Raw genomic sequence first — 18305 nt, 5'->3', positions numbered from 1 at the left:
TGTAATGTTCTTAAAACTGTATATATGAAATACATGGAACATTTTCTCTTTATGTAAATAAATTAATAAATCTATTGAAACGAAAATGTGTATTATGAAAAAGCTATCTATAGACTTTTTTAAAAAAAGTATAACAAAATAAACGTATCTTAATTCCATTTTTCTTGAACTTTTTGAAATATCCTAATACATAAAGGGGCTTCACTGAGGATAAGGGGCAAATGGGATTGGAATACAACATGTGTAGTAGATCCAGAATCCACAATGTTTACACTACATTGTTGCTTAATAAACTTGATTCCAAGCAACTGATAAAATCAGAAAAAATGAGGAGTGTCCTAAATATGAGAGATTTTCAAAGAGAGTATGTTCTACTTCATTGTTCTATCTTACTGTTAATTATGTCAAGAGTGGAATGACTTAATCAAGGGATCCTTTGGAGCTAATACATTCACTGGTATGGCAATATGAGCCTGTCTCCCTGATCTCTAAGTTCTCTGTTCTGCTTTAATCATGGTGTAGCATGATCACTGAGCTTAAGTACAAGGAGATTGGCAGATGCAGATTTTCAGATGTCCCTGATTATGAAAAAATGTATTTAGCTGAGCTTTGGAGGTCTTGCTTCTCTGCGACAGAATGGATTATTATATGAAAGAATTGCTTTTCTGCTTTCCCAAGTAATTTATTTTCCATTATACTAAGATTTCACTAATTTTACAACAAAAACATTTTGTTTCATTTTCTAAGGATTTATTTGTTTATTTACTTGAAAGGAAGAATTACAGAGAAAGGGAGAGAGGGAGAGGGAGAGGGAAAGGGAGAGGGAGAGGGAGAGGGAGAGAAGGAGGGAGAGGGAGAGAGAGAGAGAGAGAGAGAATCTTCCATCCACTGGTTCACTTCCCAAATGGCCACAACTTCCAGGGCTGGGCCAGGATGAAGCCAGGAGCCCAGAACTTCTTCCAGTCCTCCAAAATGGATGTAGGGCTCCAAACCCTTGGGCCATTTTCTTCTGCTTTCCCAGGTACATTAACAGGGGTCATGATTGGATATGGAGCAGCTGGGACTTAAATCTGTGCCCACCCAGGATGCTGGTGTCGTAGGCAGTGGCTTAACCCACTGTACCACAACGCTGGCCCCAGAAACATTTCATTTTAAATGACTGAAGTGACTGCAGATCTAGGGTTGAGAATAATTCTGAGGCTCTATCCAAGCTCAGGGGGACTGGAGGGGGATCTGGCTGAAGTAGAAGGTTGGGCTTGAACACTTTTGCTTTTATTACTGCTCTAGATACAAGATGCATTGCTTTCATGAAGGCTCTGGGCATAGGAGTATGATAAGTGGGAATGACATCCTATGTGTGGAATAGAATAATTCATATTTTATATTGACTCTTACATTTATATTTGACTGAGATATTATGTCCTTGTCCTCTGACTCAATAGCTAGGAGGATAATAATTATAAAGGGGAAAGAGAGGATAGAAGAGACAGAAGACTTTCTAACCTAATGGCTTGGCACTACAATGTATTTAAACTGAATGTAATTTATTTGTATGTGGATGAGTCATTTACCTGTGGGCCAATAGAAATATCCACAATAGAATACTTCCTGGAGTAGCTGTCTTCTCTTATACTCTGTCCCTTTCACCCCCCTTACATAACATATTTATGTAGAAATAAAATTGCTCAACTTTCAAGGAAGTAAGACACTAACACATTATTATTTTCTGTCACTGTATTTTTAGGAAGCAGCTCATCAGGACCCCACACCACTTCCCCATGCCTACATCACATTGACTTAATGGCAGATAACCATTCTCATTTCCAGCACCTTTATTTTGTCTTAACTGGGATTCCAGGTCTTGAGCAAAAGTATTACTGGATGGCATTTCCACTGGGTGCTATATATGTTGTTGCCCTCTTTGGCAATGGTATCATCATCTCTACCATCAAGTCTGAATCATCTCTGCATATTCCCATGTACTACTTTCTATGTATGCTGGCATTTGCAGACATGGGACTTGCCCTTTGCACTTTACCCTCTATGCTGGGCATATTCTGGTTTAATTACAAGTTAATTGCCTTTGATGCTTGCCTTGTTCAAATGTACTTCATTCACACCTTCTCAGCCATTGAGTCTGGTGTGCTTGTGGCTATGGCCATTGATAGGGTTGTGGCAATCTGGAACCCCCTCAGGTATGGCACCATCCTAACCAACGGTGTGGTCTGCAAAATAGGGGTAGTCATCTTGTCAAGGGCAGTTTGTGTGGTCTTCCCTGTGCCTTTCCTTATCAAACGGCTCCCCTTCTACCGCTCCAACATCCTCTCCCATTCTTTCTGTCTCCACCAAGATGTCATGCGCCTTGCCTGTGCCAGCACCCGTGTCAACAGCCTTTATGGCCTTATTGCTGTCATCTTCACCAAGGGCTCTGACTCCCTCTCCATCCTTCTCTCCTATGTGTTCATACTCAAGACAGTGATGGCTATTGCCTCAGGAGAGGGCAGGCTGAAGGCACTCAACACCTGTGTTTCTCACATTTGCGCTGTACTCATCTTCTATGTGCCGCTCATTGGAGTGTCTGTCATTCATCGTTTTGGGAAACATCTGTCACCACTGACTCATGCACTCATGGCAAATGCCTACCTTCTTGTACCTCCTGTGCTGAACCCCATTGTGTATACCATAAAGACCAAAGAAATACGAAGGAAGATCATCCAGATATTTGCTCTAACCAAGATTACTGCAGAGGGGCGAAATTTGCCAATTTGAAAGAGAAAGAAGTTATTCTGTAAAAGCTCAAATATAGCTATAAGAAATAAAGATACATTTATTTTTTACACTTTCTGTGTGGTTTGAATTGAGAACAGAAAGATGCCCTTGCCTACAGAGACTACTCATTTTTTTTTGTGCCAAATTGTATTTTGTCTACTGTTAGAAAGAGTGGCACCTTTAGGAACTGTTAATGGACTGACTTGTAATGCTACATTTACAACTCTGCATATAACAACTGAAGACAGGGGATACTAACAATTCCACTAAAATAACTAATTTGAACAAAAATAGACCATCATTTTATGTATTGTAAATTAAAATCAATTAAATTAATTTAACACTATAGTTCATGAGTTAGAAATATTCTCCAAGAAGTTTGTAGGGGAGAAACAAAGTATACTAATTAAATAATAAGAGAATACCTGGAGAGAACATTGTTAAAATAAAATGTGAATCAAAAAATGATGAATTAAGAACATAGGAACAAAAATACACATAATTGAACAGGGCCAATTATGTTGTATAACTTGGGATTAAAGTATTGAGGATGAAATTTAGAGCTGTGTTTCACTGGGTGTTCTCTTAATTTCTCATGGAAATAATATCGCTTGCATTTAGCACTGTTATAAAATGAGTCCAATTATACATTTAAGAAGTAATAAAAAGTAAAATTATTTATAAACTATAAAAATGCAACTTTAAGAAGCCTTCTAGAACTTTGAATGTAATAGAGTGAGATAACTTGCTATTTAAATACCATCTACTAAGTAAAAGACACAGTACCAGAACTTTTTATATGTGATCGTATTTGAAAATTGCAGCATCCCTATGAGGGAGAGTGTGAGACAATCTTTCCAGATAAAGATATCAAGAAGCAAAATGGTTGATGTGTTGGCCAAGGTCCAGCTGAAAGATTCCTACACAATGTTGGGTACCACCTAGAGAAGTTGAGTTAGATAGAGAGATACTCATCAAAAGATTTAAAGAATCATTATGACTTGTTTGAAGGTAAGTTAAATAAGAAAATGGAAAGAACAAAGCTCCATGTATACACTGAACTACCTCTATCTGTCTATATGGTCAGATGATTTTTAAACAGTTTTTATCATTTGATTGTTACACTCTAACACATAGGTTCTTTGGAACTTTACTTCATTAACTATTACTCAATGTAGTGGCTATTTTAGAAGTTTGTAAGATTAATTCCATAACAATTTGTGTATAAGAAAAGAGCATGGGATCTTCAAAAATTGTGGTAAGTGAATACCATGAACAAATTTTGCAATGATTTCAAAAATTTTGCACCAAACTAATCTTTTAACTCAATTTCCCATGAACTTTTTGCAGTTCCCTTACACATAAGGTATTCCCAGAGCTACTTATCTAAACTGGTAGAGGAAGTCCTAGATGCAGTATTGGTGATCAGTATTCTCAAAGAATGAACAGATGTTTTTGTGAGCTTTTAAGTCTTAACTGTTTTCACCCATAAGGGGTGCTTGAAATTTTGGCAATAGTAAAGAATTCTAAATCAATTGGTATATTTTAGGGACATATAGACATCTCCCTATCTATTTTTTGTGATGCCGTAAGCACATAAATGCTGGCCTCAGAAATAAAAGTAATGGTAAAAGAGTTTGTGTGTTTTCCTATTTTACCTTTCTGACTCACTTACTGTCCCCTTTAAAAGGTGAAGATGATAGCGCAAGGGCACTACAAGTAATGGTTACAATACCATCTACCAGCAACAATACCTGGCATTTTAGATACTGCTTTGTTTTTTTCCAGTTTTATGGTTAAGAGAATAGTTTGGGGGTCCCCCAAAGCTACACTATTGGGACCTTGTTTTCAGAACCTTATGTTAATGGTTAATGAATTGATCGTTGATTCAATTATGCTATCTGAGGAGTGGGCCTAAAGAGAGGTCCTTAGGTCAGTGAGGGCATAGCCCTCAAAAGACAGCTCCCAAGAAAGGATAGATTTTGTAAGCCAAATTTGGCCTCATTTCCCTCTTTCCATTACCTGGATTACCATGTGACACTCTCTCCACACACAATCTACCATTTTACTAATGGGACCACCCAATTTTAGGCCTTTAAACCTCTAAAAGTGTGAACCCCAATAAATCTTTCCTAAGTAGCTTCTCTCAGATATTTTAGTTAGTGTAACAAAAACTGCCTAATGCATCCAGAATTACCTCTATGAGTGAGTTTATTTAAAATGAGGGCTTAGGTGTCATATGACACCCAATATGTGTACAACCTGGGAAAAAGACACACAATTAATATAATAGAGCTGGCGCCACGGCTCACTAGGCTAATCCTCCGCCTTGCGGCGCCAGCACACCGGGTTTTAGTCCCGGTCGGGGCGCTGGATTCTGTCCCGGTTGCCCCTCTTCCAAGCCAGCTCTCTGCTGTGGCCTGGGAGTGCAGTGGAGGATGGCCCAAGTGCTTGGGCCCTGCACCCCATGGGAGACCAGGATAAGTACCTGGCTCCTGCCATCGGATCAGCGCGGTGTGCCGGCCGCAGCGCGCCAGCCGCGGCGGCCATTGGAGGGTGAACCAACGGCAAAAGGAAGACCTTTCTCTCTGTCTCTCTCTCTCACGGTCCACTCTGCCTGTCAAAAAAAAAAAAAAAGAATATAATAGTAACTGTTTAATCTACAAAATCTGGATAGGGATATTGCTTATTCCATAGTTATGGAAGTTAAAGGAATTTATGTATGTAAGTCTTAGTTCAGGATATGGAAAGAGTAAAGAATAAATGTCAACTGCTATTGTAATTATTGTTCACACTTCAAAATAACTGATAGCTAGTGAGTTTATGAAACATTATCAAGCTCAAATAACAAGTCTTATGGCCACAATTTGAAGCCATATCACACTGGCTCTGAAATTCATGCTGAGTCCCACCATATCTCTTTTTATCCCTTCTCTTATGTACATAGTGTTGTCTTTTTGCTACCATGAGGACAGAAAACCATATAATCTCCTTAAAATGAGGGAGTATGATCTAGTCCCTCTAGAGGGGTAATTTCAATTCCAAACCATCTATCAAGGATAGAAACTAAAAGAAGGGGGTGATTTAATGCAGTACTATGGAAAGTGAGATCAATGTGCCTGCATGGCCCGGGTACTCTGTTACTTACCTGTGATGAGGCAAGTTCAAAAAGGGAGACCATTTGGAAATATTTATAGCGATTTGACTTTTCAGTGATACAGAAGCACATCATTTTATATACAAGACCTGGACAATAACATTGTATTCATCTTAGATGGATTGCAAAAAAATAAAAACAAAATTAAAAATTAATTTACCACAGATAATGTTGAAATATTCTAATTTGAAAGAGATGAATCCTATTTACTGCATGATTAACTTAAAACTTTGCATATATTTGAGCTAGATATGATGCCACATAGTGATCAAACAAATTCAAGGACTACAGAAATAAAAAAAGATGCAGTTTAATGGTTGAACCAGTCAAGTAAACACTAGTAATGTTTTCTAGATGCCAATGAGATCACCTGGAAATTGGGATGTGCTATCTACTTTCCCATATAAGGTCAGTTCAGGGTCAGTATATATTTGATAGTTTGTTGATGTGAGTACTTAATCCTTTTAGTGCTATAAATAAATTCTATAATCAGAATCTCCAGGTTTTCAAGTCTGAAGCACCGCCAATATCTCTATGCTAACTTCAAGAATCTAGACTAAGTTTCTTTGCAACAGTCAATAATCTAAGTTATGCTCTTTTCAATGTTGAAAACATCAAGGAGTAGCTCCAACATTATTAGGAGTCTTTAGGAACTGGCTTCTCCCCTAGATCCTTGTGCTCCCATTCCACTCTTAAAATCAGAGACTGTGCTAGACAGAATAATAGCCTCCCAAATAGGTCCATGACTTAATTTCTGGAAGCTATGACTATGCTATGTCATATGGAGAAATAAAATTAAAATTGCTAATGAAATGACTTTAAATAATGAGATTACCTTGTATTGCTTTGGTGACCCCAGTGTAATTACAAGAGCCATTTTTATGTGAAAGACAGAAGCTTCTGTGTCAGAGTGATGAGAAGTGAAATGAAAATAACCCTTTTTCTAACAGTCTCATTAGTACCCTCACAACTTTCACTCACTTCCTCCTCACTGTGGCATTTTACAGCAGCATCCCTGTTCCAGTTGCCCGATCTGTTTCACTTATTACTGAATAATAGATATTTCTAAAGTAGTGGCTTAAAATAAAAGCACTAGTTCATTTTGCTTACTAATTTGAATAACTCATTTCTGCTCCATGAGGCTTGACTGGGGCAACTCAAAGGTGGGTCTGATTCACCTCCGAGGGATGCATTCATTGGCAGATGTGCTTAGGGAGCTATTTGCTCTGTGAAAGATGTTGAGTTGTATTGGATAGGCTAAATTTGAGGCCATGAGAAAGGATCAGTGAGTACTGAACTCAGCAGAGGATATATAAGAAAGCGGTTAGATGGATTGGATGTAATGATTTCAGAGTCAAGGGAATATGAGTGACCAGTTAAACAGTTTAAGTAGATGAGGATAATACAGACACAGCAGATAATGTGGACATAGCCCTAAAAAATATTAGTATTTATAGTATTAAACATAGCAAGAGTAACTGGATTTGAGTACTGAAGATGAATATTTTAGACTTTTAAGAGATAATTTGGGTCAGCACCGCGGCTCACTAGACTAATCCTCCAACTTGCGGCTCCAGCACACCGGGTTCTAGTCCTGGTCGGGGCTCCGGATTCTGTCCCGGTTGCCCCTCTTCCATGCCAGCTCTTTGCTGTGGCCAGGGAATGCAGTGGAGGATGGCTCAAGTACTTGGGCCCTGCACCGACATGGGAGACCAGGATAAGTACCTGGCTCCTGCCATCAGATCAGCGCGGTGTGCCGGCCGCGGCGGCCATTGGAGGGTGAACCAATGGCAAAGGAAGACCTTTCTCTCTTTCTCTCTCACTGTCCACTCTGCCTGTCAAAAAATAAAAAAAAATAAAAAAAATAAAAAAAGAGATAATTTGGATTGGTGATATTTCATCAGCAAAAAAGGGAGAAAATTGAGTGAGGAGAGGATTGTTCACTGGTTAACTAAAGAAGATGGACATTAGGAACCAAAAATTACATTTAAATGGAAGTTTGGAGAGAGAGAGAGAGTAGCACTTATGCTCAATACTGTTCCGAGTACAGCATGTTTGAGAGGTGATAAAACTGATGCAGGAAAAGGAGATAATAAAAGAAGCTTTCGTATGAAAGAAAGGGTAGAGGGCAGCAGGAAATCTTCTCTCTGTGTTACATTCAGTGAACTAGAACTCACAATCTTGAAGAATAGCTAAGGTGTTTAGTATAGGTTACTGAAGGGTGATGGAAGGGTTCCACGTGGAAAAATAATGCTGCTTAAAAGAACTTCTTGTACATTCTTCTCTGGATCCATCAATTTTTCTCAAAGCTGAAGTAGGATTGAGGGGGAAAATATTTGATTATTTAATTTAAAAGAGACCTGAGTCATGGAAGCATAGCTTTCAAGTAGGAATGGAGCCACGATTCAGATCGCAGGGTAGAGAAGAGATCACACAGTGAGAACGTAGACTACATAGGCAGACATTTCTGTGGGAAGAATTTAGATTTTTGATCAAGCCACCTCATAGCCCCATCAGAAAAAACGAGAACTGAAATGGCATCTTCATCTTCTATTAGAGTATGTGAGTGCTATAAACACATTTCATGATGACTGGTTTTAAAACCTCCACTAGAGTGATAGTTTTCAATTTTTGATTATGACTCTGTATAAGAAAAAAATATGAGTATATACATTAACATTTATATTTTTATATTTATTCAGTCTCTAATTACATATAGTTATTAGTGCAATAACATATTGTGTATGGTAACCTAAAGACAAATACCACTTTTGAGGGATGGGATAAACAAATACAAATAAAAGTTCTATTATATTGTCTTTGTAGGCCACATGTTATTTATCTATTTATTCATTTATTTATTTATTTTCATCTTCATTTAAAAAGGCAGAGATAGAGAGAGATACAGAAACAGAGAATGATAGAGAGAGGTCTTTCATCTGATGGTTTGCTTCCCAAATGGCTGCAACATCCAGAATTGGGCCAGACCTAAGACAGTAGCCTGGACTCAATCCAGGCTTCCTACATGGATGTCAGGAGTCCAAGTACTTGAGCCTCCATCTTATGCCTCCTACGGTGTGCATTAGCAAGAATCTAGATAAGAAACAGAGTAGCCACGACTGGAATAAGGCACTCTGAAATGGGATGCAGGCATCCCAAGTGGAAACTTAACCACTATACCAAATGCCTTCCCCTGTTTAATCTATTTAAATGCAGATATAGAATTATACTTTACAATTCCTACTCATGCACACTTTCATCCTATACAACCCCCTTGTATTTGAATAATTTCCACTGAAAATACCAACGTTGAGTCAATGTTTCAAACATAGTCTTAATTTCCTTCTTTATTTCATTAAGACAAGATGAATCTTTCACTTAAATTTTTAGCAGTATTTGTTATTTTCTATCTTACTTCTTATGCATCTGTATCTTTTTTTTGCTATTTCATCCTCAAAAGTTTATTTTTTCCTTTATTTATTAAGAAAACTTTTATTTAACAAATATAAATTTGAAAATACAACTTTTGGATTATAGTGGTTTCTCCCCATAGCCTCACTCCCACCCACAAAGCATCCCATCTCCTACTCCCTCTCCCATCCCATTTTTCATTAAGTTTCATTTTTAATTATCTTTATATACAGAAAATCAACTTAGTATATACTAAGTAAATATATCTTATAACTATTGATTTCTTTCTTCTCTCTATTATTTTCTTGAATGTTTAGGAAGCCCTATGACATGAGTGAAGTCTCAATTCATAGGCTTTAGAAGAAATAGTTTGAAATTTGCATCTAGCTCTGCTACTTAGAAACTGTACAAAAGTTATTTAGCATCCCTAAATCCCATTTTCTCTTGTGTAAAATGTTGATAACATCAGTTCTCCAACTTATTGGGATAATTCACTGAGATAATACAAAAATTAGTGAATATTATTGGTATTAACAAATTAAATGTAATACACTACTATAATACCTACTTGCCTTATAATTATCTAAATTAGTGTTTCTTTACACAGAAATATGAGCCAAAAAGTGGTATTTATCTGAAATTCCAGTGTAGCATCATAACCAGAATTTCACCAGTGTTCAATTTATGTTTATTGAATGATTAAATAATAGTGCTAGAAACATGATTCTATACTGATTCACATGATTCTTAAGGTAGACATGAGGATCAGTGCAAAAGCACAGTTCATTGGTCATATTTAGGGCCACACATTTTTCTTTTCTTTTCTTTTTTTTTAATTTTTTTAACTTTTATTTAATGAATATAAATTTCCAAAGTACGATTTATGGATTACAATGGCTTCCCCCCCATACCGTCCCTCCCACCCGCAACCCTCCCCTTTCCCACTCCCTCTCCCCTTCCATTCACATCAAGATTCATTTTCGATTATCTTAATATACAGAAGATCAGCTTAGTATACATTAAGTAAGGATTTCAACAGTTTGCTCCCACACAGAAACATAAAGTGAAAAATAATAGATGATTTTTTTAAATGATGATGAAATCAGATCAGACCTATTGTCATGTTTAATCCCAGTGAGAGTCAAGTTGGGAGTTGATAATTTCTTTTTTTTTTTTTACAGAGGATCAGTTTAGTATGCATTAAGTAAGGATTTCAACAGTTTGCACCCCCATAGAAACACAAAGTGAAATATATTGTTTGAGTACTCGTTATAGCATTAAATCTCAATGCACAGCACATTAAGGACAGAGATCCTACATGAGGAGTAAGTGCACAGTGACTCCTGTTGTTGACTTTACCAATTGACACTCCTGTCTATGGCATCAGTAATCTCCCTATGCCCCAGTCATGAGTTTCCAAGGCTATGGAAGCCCTCTGAGTTCTCCGACTCTTATCTTGTTTAGACAAGGTCATAGTCAAAGTGGAGGTTCTCTCCTCCCTTCAGAGAAAGGTACCTCCTTCTTTGAAGACCTGTTCTTTCCACTGGGATCTCACTCACAGAGATCTTTTGCCAGAGTGTCTTGGCTTTCCATGCCTGAAATACTCTCATGGGCTTTTCAGCCAGATCCGAATGCCTTTAGGGCTGATTCTGAGGCCAGAGTGCTATTTAGGACATCTGCCATTCTATGAGTCTGCTGAGTATCTCACTTCCCATGTTGGATCACTCTCCCCTTTATTTATTCTATCGGTTAGTGTTAGCAGGGGATTTTCACAATTCAGAAATGATTTTACTCATTAAGTTTTACTAGGTCATCTAGTACACAGCAAAATTGAAGTCACTTATTCTGGGTCAAAAGAGTAATGGTAGAAAACATATCACTATGTAAAAGAAAACTATAGCTCAGAATTGTGTAAAGAATTGAGATCACTTGAAGAAAAGATATGTATGAAAAAACCATGGATGTTTCTGTTTTAATTTCATAATAATCACCCTTTACCCCATGTATAACTAAATAGAAAGATAAATTTTTATCCCATAACAGTTATTTTCACTCTATTTTTTAAAAAAAGCTCAGATAGTCCTCTGGTAGTACTATATGGTTTTTTGAATCTTTCTTGATGTAACTTTTAGCTAATGGACAATTAACAAAAAAGTATTTAATATTATAAGAATAAACACTCAGGTTTTATCTGGATAAACAGGTGATAATTTGTCATCACTGGCACTCATTGTAAGTTTCAAAGGGTAAAAGTATGATGTTGTTTAATTAAATTAGGATTTGTGACACCAGATGATAAAGTACATAATTTCCAAAACAGAGTACATACAGAATAAGAATAACCTGTGTTATATTTTCATCCACAAGTCTTGACAACCCTTGCATTTTACTGGTTGTGTAAATTTTGACAGTACTATAACTGCTTAAAATGGAAATATTAATTTTTCAAGTTTGTATTTATTCTTCATTTTACATGTGATTGCATTCCACTAGGCCCTGTTTTTTCTTCTCTGGAACACTTGGATGATCCGTATTCGTATCTGCTTGGTCTTCACACTGTAGACAATAGGGTTTAGCACTGGGGGTAGTAGTAGATAGATATTGGCCATCAGCATGTGCACTACTGGTGATAAATGCTTCCCAAATCTGTGGACTATGGTGACCCCAATGAGAGGAACATAGAAAAGGAGAACAGCACAGATGTGAGAGAGACAGGTGTTGAGGGATTTGAGCCTTTCAGCTCTGGAGGCAATGCCCAGCACAGTCTTCAGGATGAGTATGTAAGAAAAGAGAATGATGAAGGCATCAAGCCCTAATGTTAAGATGACAGTGATGAGGCCATAGAGGTTGTTAATGCGTGTGCTGGCACAGGCTAGCCTCATTGCATCCTGATGAAGACAATATGAATGAGACAAGACATTGGAATGGCAGAAGGGTAGCCTCTTTATCAGGAAAGGCACAGGGAAGACCACACAGACTGCTCTTGTGAGCACAATTATCCCAATCTTTCCAATGATGCCATGAGTGAGGGTGGAAGCATAGCGTAGTGGGTCTCGAATGGCCACAAATCGGTCAAAGGCCATGGACACTAGGACTCCTGATTCTACCACTCCAAATCCATGGATGAAGAACATCTGTGTGATGCATGCATCAAAGCCAATTTCAGGAATATTGAACCAGAAGATGCTGAGCATAGTTGGTAAGGTGGACATGGAGAGGCTAACGTCAGTCAGAGCCAAGATAGAGAGGAAGTAGTACATAGGTTCATGGAGACTCTGATCAGCCTTGACAACAGCTAGGATGGTTCCATTTCCCAGAAGTGTTAGTGTGTAGAGAAGTCCCAGGGGAAAGGCCATCCATGGATTCTTGTCTGGCATCCCTGGAATACCTGTGAGGATGAAACTATGGTGGTTGGCATGTGATGTATTTAAGTTCATCACAGTGTTGTGGGTGAAACTGGACTCGCCCACTTAGCTCACAGCTCCTAAATTAAAAAGATATTCTCATTAGGGATAAGCAAGTAACTTTATGAATGCACAGGTAGAACAAAAGAGGAAAAATGTGTTAAAATTAGCATTTAGGTGGCTTTTGTAGCACTTAGTCTTTTTGACTTCCCTTCTCTTCGATTTTATCTGTTCATCTGGTAAATAAAGACAATGGTAAACACCCTGTGTTTGTACAATAGAGAGTTTGGATTTCCCTTCCTTTGAAAGCTGTCAAGGTTTGTCAAAAAAGAAGTAGCCAGCCGGCGCTGCAGCTCACTAGGCTGATCCTCCGCCTTGCTGGGCCGGCACACTGGGTTCTAGTCCCAGTCGGGGCGCCAGATTCTGTCCCGGTTGCCCCTCTTCCAGGCCAGCTCTCTGCTGTGGCCCGGGAGTGCAGTGGAGGATGGCCCAAGTCCTTGGGCCCTGCACCCCATGGGAGACCAGGAGAAGTACCTGGCTCCTGCCATCGAATCAGTGCGATGCACCGGCCGCAGCGCGCCGGCCGCGATGGCCATTGGAGGGTGAACCAACGGCAAAGGAAGACCTTTCTCTCTGTCTCTCTCTCTCACTGTCCACTCTGCCTGTCAAAAAAAAAAAAAAAGTAGCCATACTCAAGGAACTAATAGCACAGAACATTCTGCTAAATAATAATTTAAAATCCACACCAAACCCACAATAGCATCATCCTGCACCTATACACAATTCCACTGCTGTCACAAGTGCACATCCACACAAATGTGTGTGTGTGTTATATATATAAAAAGGATGCTTGAATACTTGTGGAAGTGGAATTAAAAGATAAGACTATTTTGGTGTAAAGATTTTCTGAAGACTGTGCATAGTTTTGTCTTTTTTGATTCTTTTTTAATTTTATTTTTATTTATATAAAGGGGACATATTTCATGATTTCATATATACAATTTTTTTTTAATTTTTATTTTTGGACAGAGTGGACAGTGAGAGAGAGATAGAGAGAGAGAGAAAGGTCTTCCTTTGCCGTTGGTTCACCCTCCAATGGCTGCCGTGGCCGGCGCGCTGCAGCCTGCGCACTGCGCTGATCCGAAGCCAGGAGCCAGGTGCTTATCCTGGTCTCCCATGGGGTGCAGGACCCAAGCACTTGGGCCATCCTCCACTGCACTCCCTGGCCACAGCAGAGAGCTGTCCTGGAAGAGGGGCAGCCGGGACAGAATCCAGCGCCCCGACCGGGACTAGAACCCGGCCCATATATACAGTTTTAAGAGCATAATGACAGTCCCCTTCCTTCTTTCCCTCCCTCCTTCACTTCCACCCTTGTCTTCCTTCCTTTCTTATTTTTCTTTTAAATTTTACAATTACATACTTTCAATTTACTTTACAGTCACACTTAACCCTCCATTAAGTAAATAATTCAACAAATAGTAAGTAAGAACAAACAAACAAAAAGCACTGTTCTTCAAGAGTATAATCAAGGGTTATAAATAATAATAAAATCTCAGAATGTCAGAATTCAAAAAATAAAGTAACATTTTGAGATTTGCTTATTTTTTATAGAAAGGTCTTCCTTCCGTTGGTTCACCCCCCAAATGGCCACTACCGATGGAGCTAAGCCGATATGATGCCAGGAGCCAGGTGCTTCCTCCTGGTATCCCATGCAGGTGCAGGGGCCCAAACACTTGGGCCATCCTCCACTGCCTTCCCAGGCCACAGCAGAGAGCTGGACTGGAAGAGGAACACCTGAGACTAGAACAAGCACCCAAATGGAATGCTGGCGCCACAGGTTGAGGATTAACCAAGTGAGCTGGCCCTTAATATGTGTTTTGAAGGAACTTTTGGAGATGCCCTCATATATATTCTTCCACCTGCTTAAGCATTTATTCCACTGAATTTTTAATGAACTATAGCACAGATAAACATATTAGTAGATAAAATTTTTCAAATTCACATTTATCTTCACAAGTTAAAAAGTATAATTTTTATGAATCTTATTTTAAGGTAAAATTGAGTAGGAAATAAAGATTATTGGGCCATAAACAGTGACAGATAAGATATATGAGGATATTGCACTCACATGACTTTTATTTTGAGTCTCCTTACAAGCCAGAAATTTGGAAGATATTCTTGAAAACTCTTCAGTAGGTCAACATTTAACCAATACCTAAGTTTGTCCCTAAAATCTAGATTTGAAAAATGTATTCTACTTCTTCCTATCCCTATAGTTAATAAGTAGTGTAGCCCATTTCTTCCATGCTTCATAACTGATCTTTCTATATCCACTAGTGCCATCTTTCAATGCATTCTTCATTCTGCAATCAGAATATTTAAATATAAATCTTCTATATTTATAACAAGCAAATCCTTTCAGCTCCTCCAATGTGCTTAGAACAAACTTCGAAATCCTAATAGCATTCAAGGTACAGTGTGCTTCAGCACCTACATACCTCCATCGCACCAACTCAGATCTCTTCTCTCTCCTTTGGTCTCTTCAGTTCAGCCCAATCAGAAGTCTTTGTTTCTGGATGTCACAAAGAAACCTCCTGACTAGGTTTCAAGATGTTTTTCCCAGTTCTTTGTGTTTTTCCTCACCTTCTTTTAATAGTTTCATTTGCCTAGCCTATCCATCCTTCCCAAACAAACCTTTTCCAGACTCCTATGGGATTTTAAGACTTCTTAGAATGATGTTTACACATTAAGGACTTTCTTATAAACTATTTAAGTGGACTTTCTTTCTTATAAACTGTTTAAGGTAATTAAGTATTAGCTATCTCACGAGAAGTTAAACCTCATGAAGGAAAAATACTTTCTGTTTAATCACCTCATAGAGCATGTACAAAACATCTATTAGCATTTCCATATATGTTGAATGAAGACACAAAACAACAAGTAAATGACTAGTTATTAATGAATATCAGTAGTCTCACAAGGAACTTTGAACTCCCTCAAATCTCCCTCTAATTCTCTCTCTCTCTCCGCACACACACACACACACACACACACATGCCAAAATCATTATTCAAGAGACAAATACCTTTTTTTTTTTGACAGGCAGAGTGGATAGTGAGAGAGAGAGACAGAGAGAAAGGTCTTCCTTTTTGCTGTTGGTTCACCCTCCAATGGCCGCCATGGCCGGTGTGCTGCGGCCGGCGCACCGCGCTGATCCGAAGGCAGGAGTCAGGTGCTTCTCCTGGTCTCCATGGGGTGCAGGGCCCAAGGACTTGGGCCATCCTCCACTGCACTCCCGGGCCACAGCAGAGAGCTGGCCTGGAAGAGGGACAACCGGGACAGAATCCGGCGCCCCGACCGGGACTAGAACCCCGTGTGCTGGCACCGCAAGGTGGAGGATTAGCCTATTGAGCCACGGCGCCAGCCAAATATCTTTATTTTTAAGAAGCCACACACCAAAAGTTCAGTGGAAAATCTTTGAGAGGTGCCCTGGTACTTATAAGGAAAGAGAAAAAAATCTCAAGGTCTGGTTTGGGATCTCTAAGCCTAAGGTGGGGTCAGGTCCTTAGACCTGCTGGGCTTTCTTGCTCCTTTTACCTTTCTGCTGTTCGAGAGAACTTGCTATCTGGAAAATGTAACCACCAGGAAGTTACTGGCAGATTCTGCTCTTAGACTTGTAATCCATTTAACAAAAGTTGTGCTTTGCTTTGCAAACATCTTCCAGGACTCTATCAAAATAAATCACACCAGGCTGATGTAAAGGAAGCATTTTGTGGTGTAAGTCTAATCCTCCACTGAAGTTTGAAGAAGGGTTTTTTAAACTTTACACATCAAGTGAGGGCCCTCACCCAAGCAATTCTGATGCCTTTCAGTTGGGAAGAATCCATTGGCTCATCCCTGCTAGATTTTTTTTTTTTTTTGAAAGTTCTTGAAAAATCTACTATTGTTAGATTAAGTCCTGGGGCCGGGCCGGCTGAGTCAAATTCTTCTATGCAAATAGTTGACATGTCTATCCCTTTCCCTTTTTACTGCTTTTGGATCTACCTTTTCTTTTTTTTTTTTTCTCTCCTTATTCCTATTTCTATTCCTGTATGGCTTCTGCTTTCTATACGCCATAACTTTTCAGTGGAATTCCTACTTATCATCACATCCCATCTTTTTTTCAAAAATTTCCATGTACTATATCCTCTCCTACAATGATGCATTATTTTATTGTTAATGATAGCACTTGAATTTTGCCTTTTCTTTCCATGTTTACTTTCAACCACTACATGACATTCTATAGACTATTCATGTCTGTGAGAATTTAATAAGATAATGTACCTACATAATCCTACACAAAGCTTGCTATGTAGTAGGCATGAAAAAAATCTGATTAACTTATTACCTGTATCTTTGTGCTCCAGTTCAGAGCTAATTTGCCTTCTTTCCTTCCTGAGGAGTGGCATGTGGCGCACATATGAGGGCTGCTCAAACCTCTATAAGGATTTTACAGCTCCTCTGGGAAATATCCCTTGAGAGGTGTTTTAATGGTACCTGGAATTCCATCCTGATTTCTCTAAGAACTTCAAACCCTTCCTTTACCAGTCAGATGATCCTTTATTCAGTGAGCATTTATTGCAAATTTTTCTTCATTTTGAATTGCATCATGTCAGCTGGGTTCAAAGACATTAATGCCCACCCCCCCCCACACACAGCCCCTGCACACACACATACACATACACATACACATACACATACACATACACATACACTGATGTGCTTCATGTTAAATCACTAACTTAAAAGACACCGATTTTGGTTCAGGTCTTCTGACTCCAAAGCCAAATATCAATCTCAATAAACAAGAGTGTCAATTTGTTAAGTCAACAACAGGAGTCACTGTGCACTTACTCCTCATGTAGGATCTCTATCCTTGGTGTGCTCTACATTGAGATTTAATGCTATAACTAGTACTCAAACAGTATTTTTCACTTTATGTTTCTGTGTGGGTGCAAACTGTTGAAATCTTTACTTAATGTATGCTAAACTGATCTTCTGTATATAAAGAGAATTGAAAATGAATCTTGATGTGAATGGAAGGGGAGAGGGAGTGGGAAAGGGGAGGGTTGCGGGTGTGAGGGACGTTTTGGGGGGGAAGCCATTGTAATCCATAAGCTATACTTTGGAAATTTATATTCATTAAATAAAAGTTAAAAAAAAGAAAAATAAATCTTTGCTTGTGATTGTGATTGTGTAAGAAATGTAGAGATGAACTTAAATAAATGTCAATCATGGTATGTATGTTATATGAGAGGAGTACATCTACTTTATCATTTAAAAAAAGAATGTAAATTTATTATTAAATTTCTTAACTGAATTCAAAACTGCATTCACACAAGTTTACTTGTTTTACAGAGTATAATTTGAACTAAATAAATGCTTAAAATTTTTCATTTGAATAATGAGTTGGAATAATATAATTAAAGAACTTATATAATTAACTGCTTTCTATCTGAATTGTCTGAAGAATGATTTAAGTTAGCATTTGTCTAAGGAGCTAATACTACTGCTTCCCTTTTCAC

The 18305-nt window shown here is 38.4% G+C and overlaps 2 protein-coding genes across 2 annotated transcripts; one reads left to right on the top strand and one right to left on the bottom strand.

The window, feature by feature from the left end:
- Nucleotides 1-1800: 1800 nt before the first annotated feature.
- OLFR572 (olfactory receptor 572) lies at nt 1801-2769 on the top strand. Its single transcript, NM_001171432.1, has one exon. It carries the CDS (start codon nt 1801-1803, stop codon nt 2767-2769), a length of 969 nt encoding a protein of 322 aa, NP_001164903.1.
- A 9057-nt stretch (nt 2770-11826) lies between these two features.
- On the bottom strand, nt 11827-12774 carry OLFR555 (olfactory receptor 555). Its single transcript, NM_001171433.1, has one exon. It carries the CDS (start codon nt 12772-12774, stop codon nt 11827-11829), a length of 948 nt encoding a protein of 315 aa, NP_001164904.1.
- Nucleotides 12775-18305: the final 5531 nt, after the last annotated feature.

This window comes from Oryctolagus cuniculus, chromosome 1 (assembly GCF_964237555.1).
Source record: "Oryctolagus cuniculus chromosome 1, mOryCun1.1, whole genome shotgun sequence".
Classification (NCBI taxonomy): Eukaryota; Metazoa; Chordata; class Mammalia; order Lagomorpha; family Leporidae; genus Oryctolagus; species Oryctolagus cuniculus.
The sequence above is the reverse complement of the archived record's forward strand: the minus strand, read 5'-3'. Positions and strand labels throughout refer to the sequence as shown.

Excerpts from the sequence above, each read along its gene's own strand:
- OLFR572 (NM_001171432.1), top strand. The coding sequence starts at position 1,801 with ATGGCAGATAACCATTCTCATTTCCAGCACCTTTATTTTGTCTTAACT.
- OLFR555 (NM_001171433.1), bottom strand. The coding sequence starts at position 12,774 with ATGAACTTAAATACATCACATGCCAACCACCATAGTTTCATCCTCACA.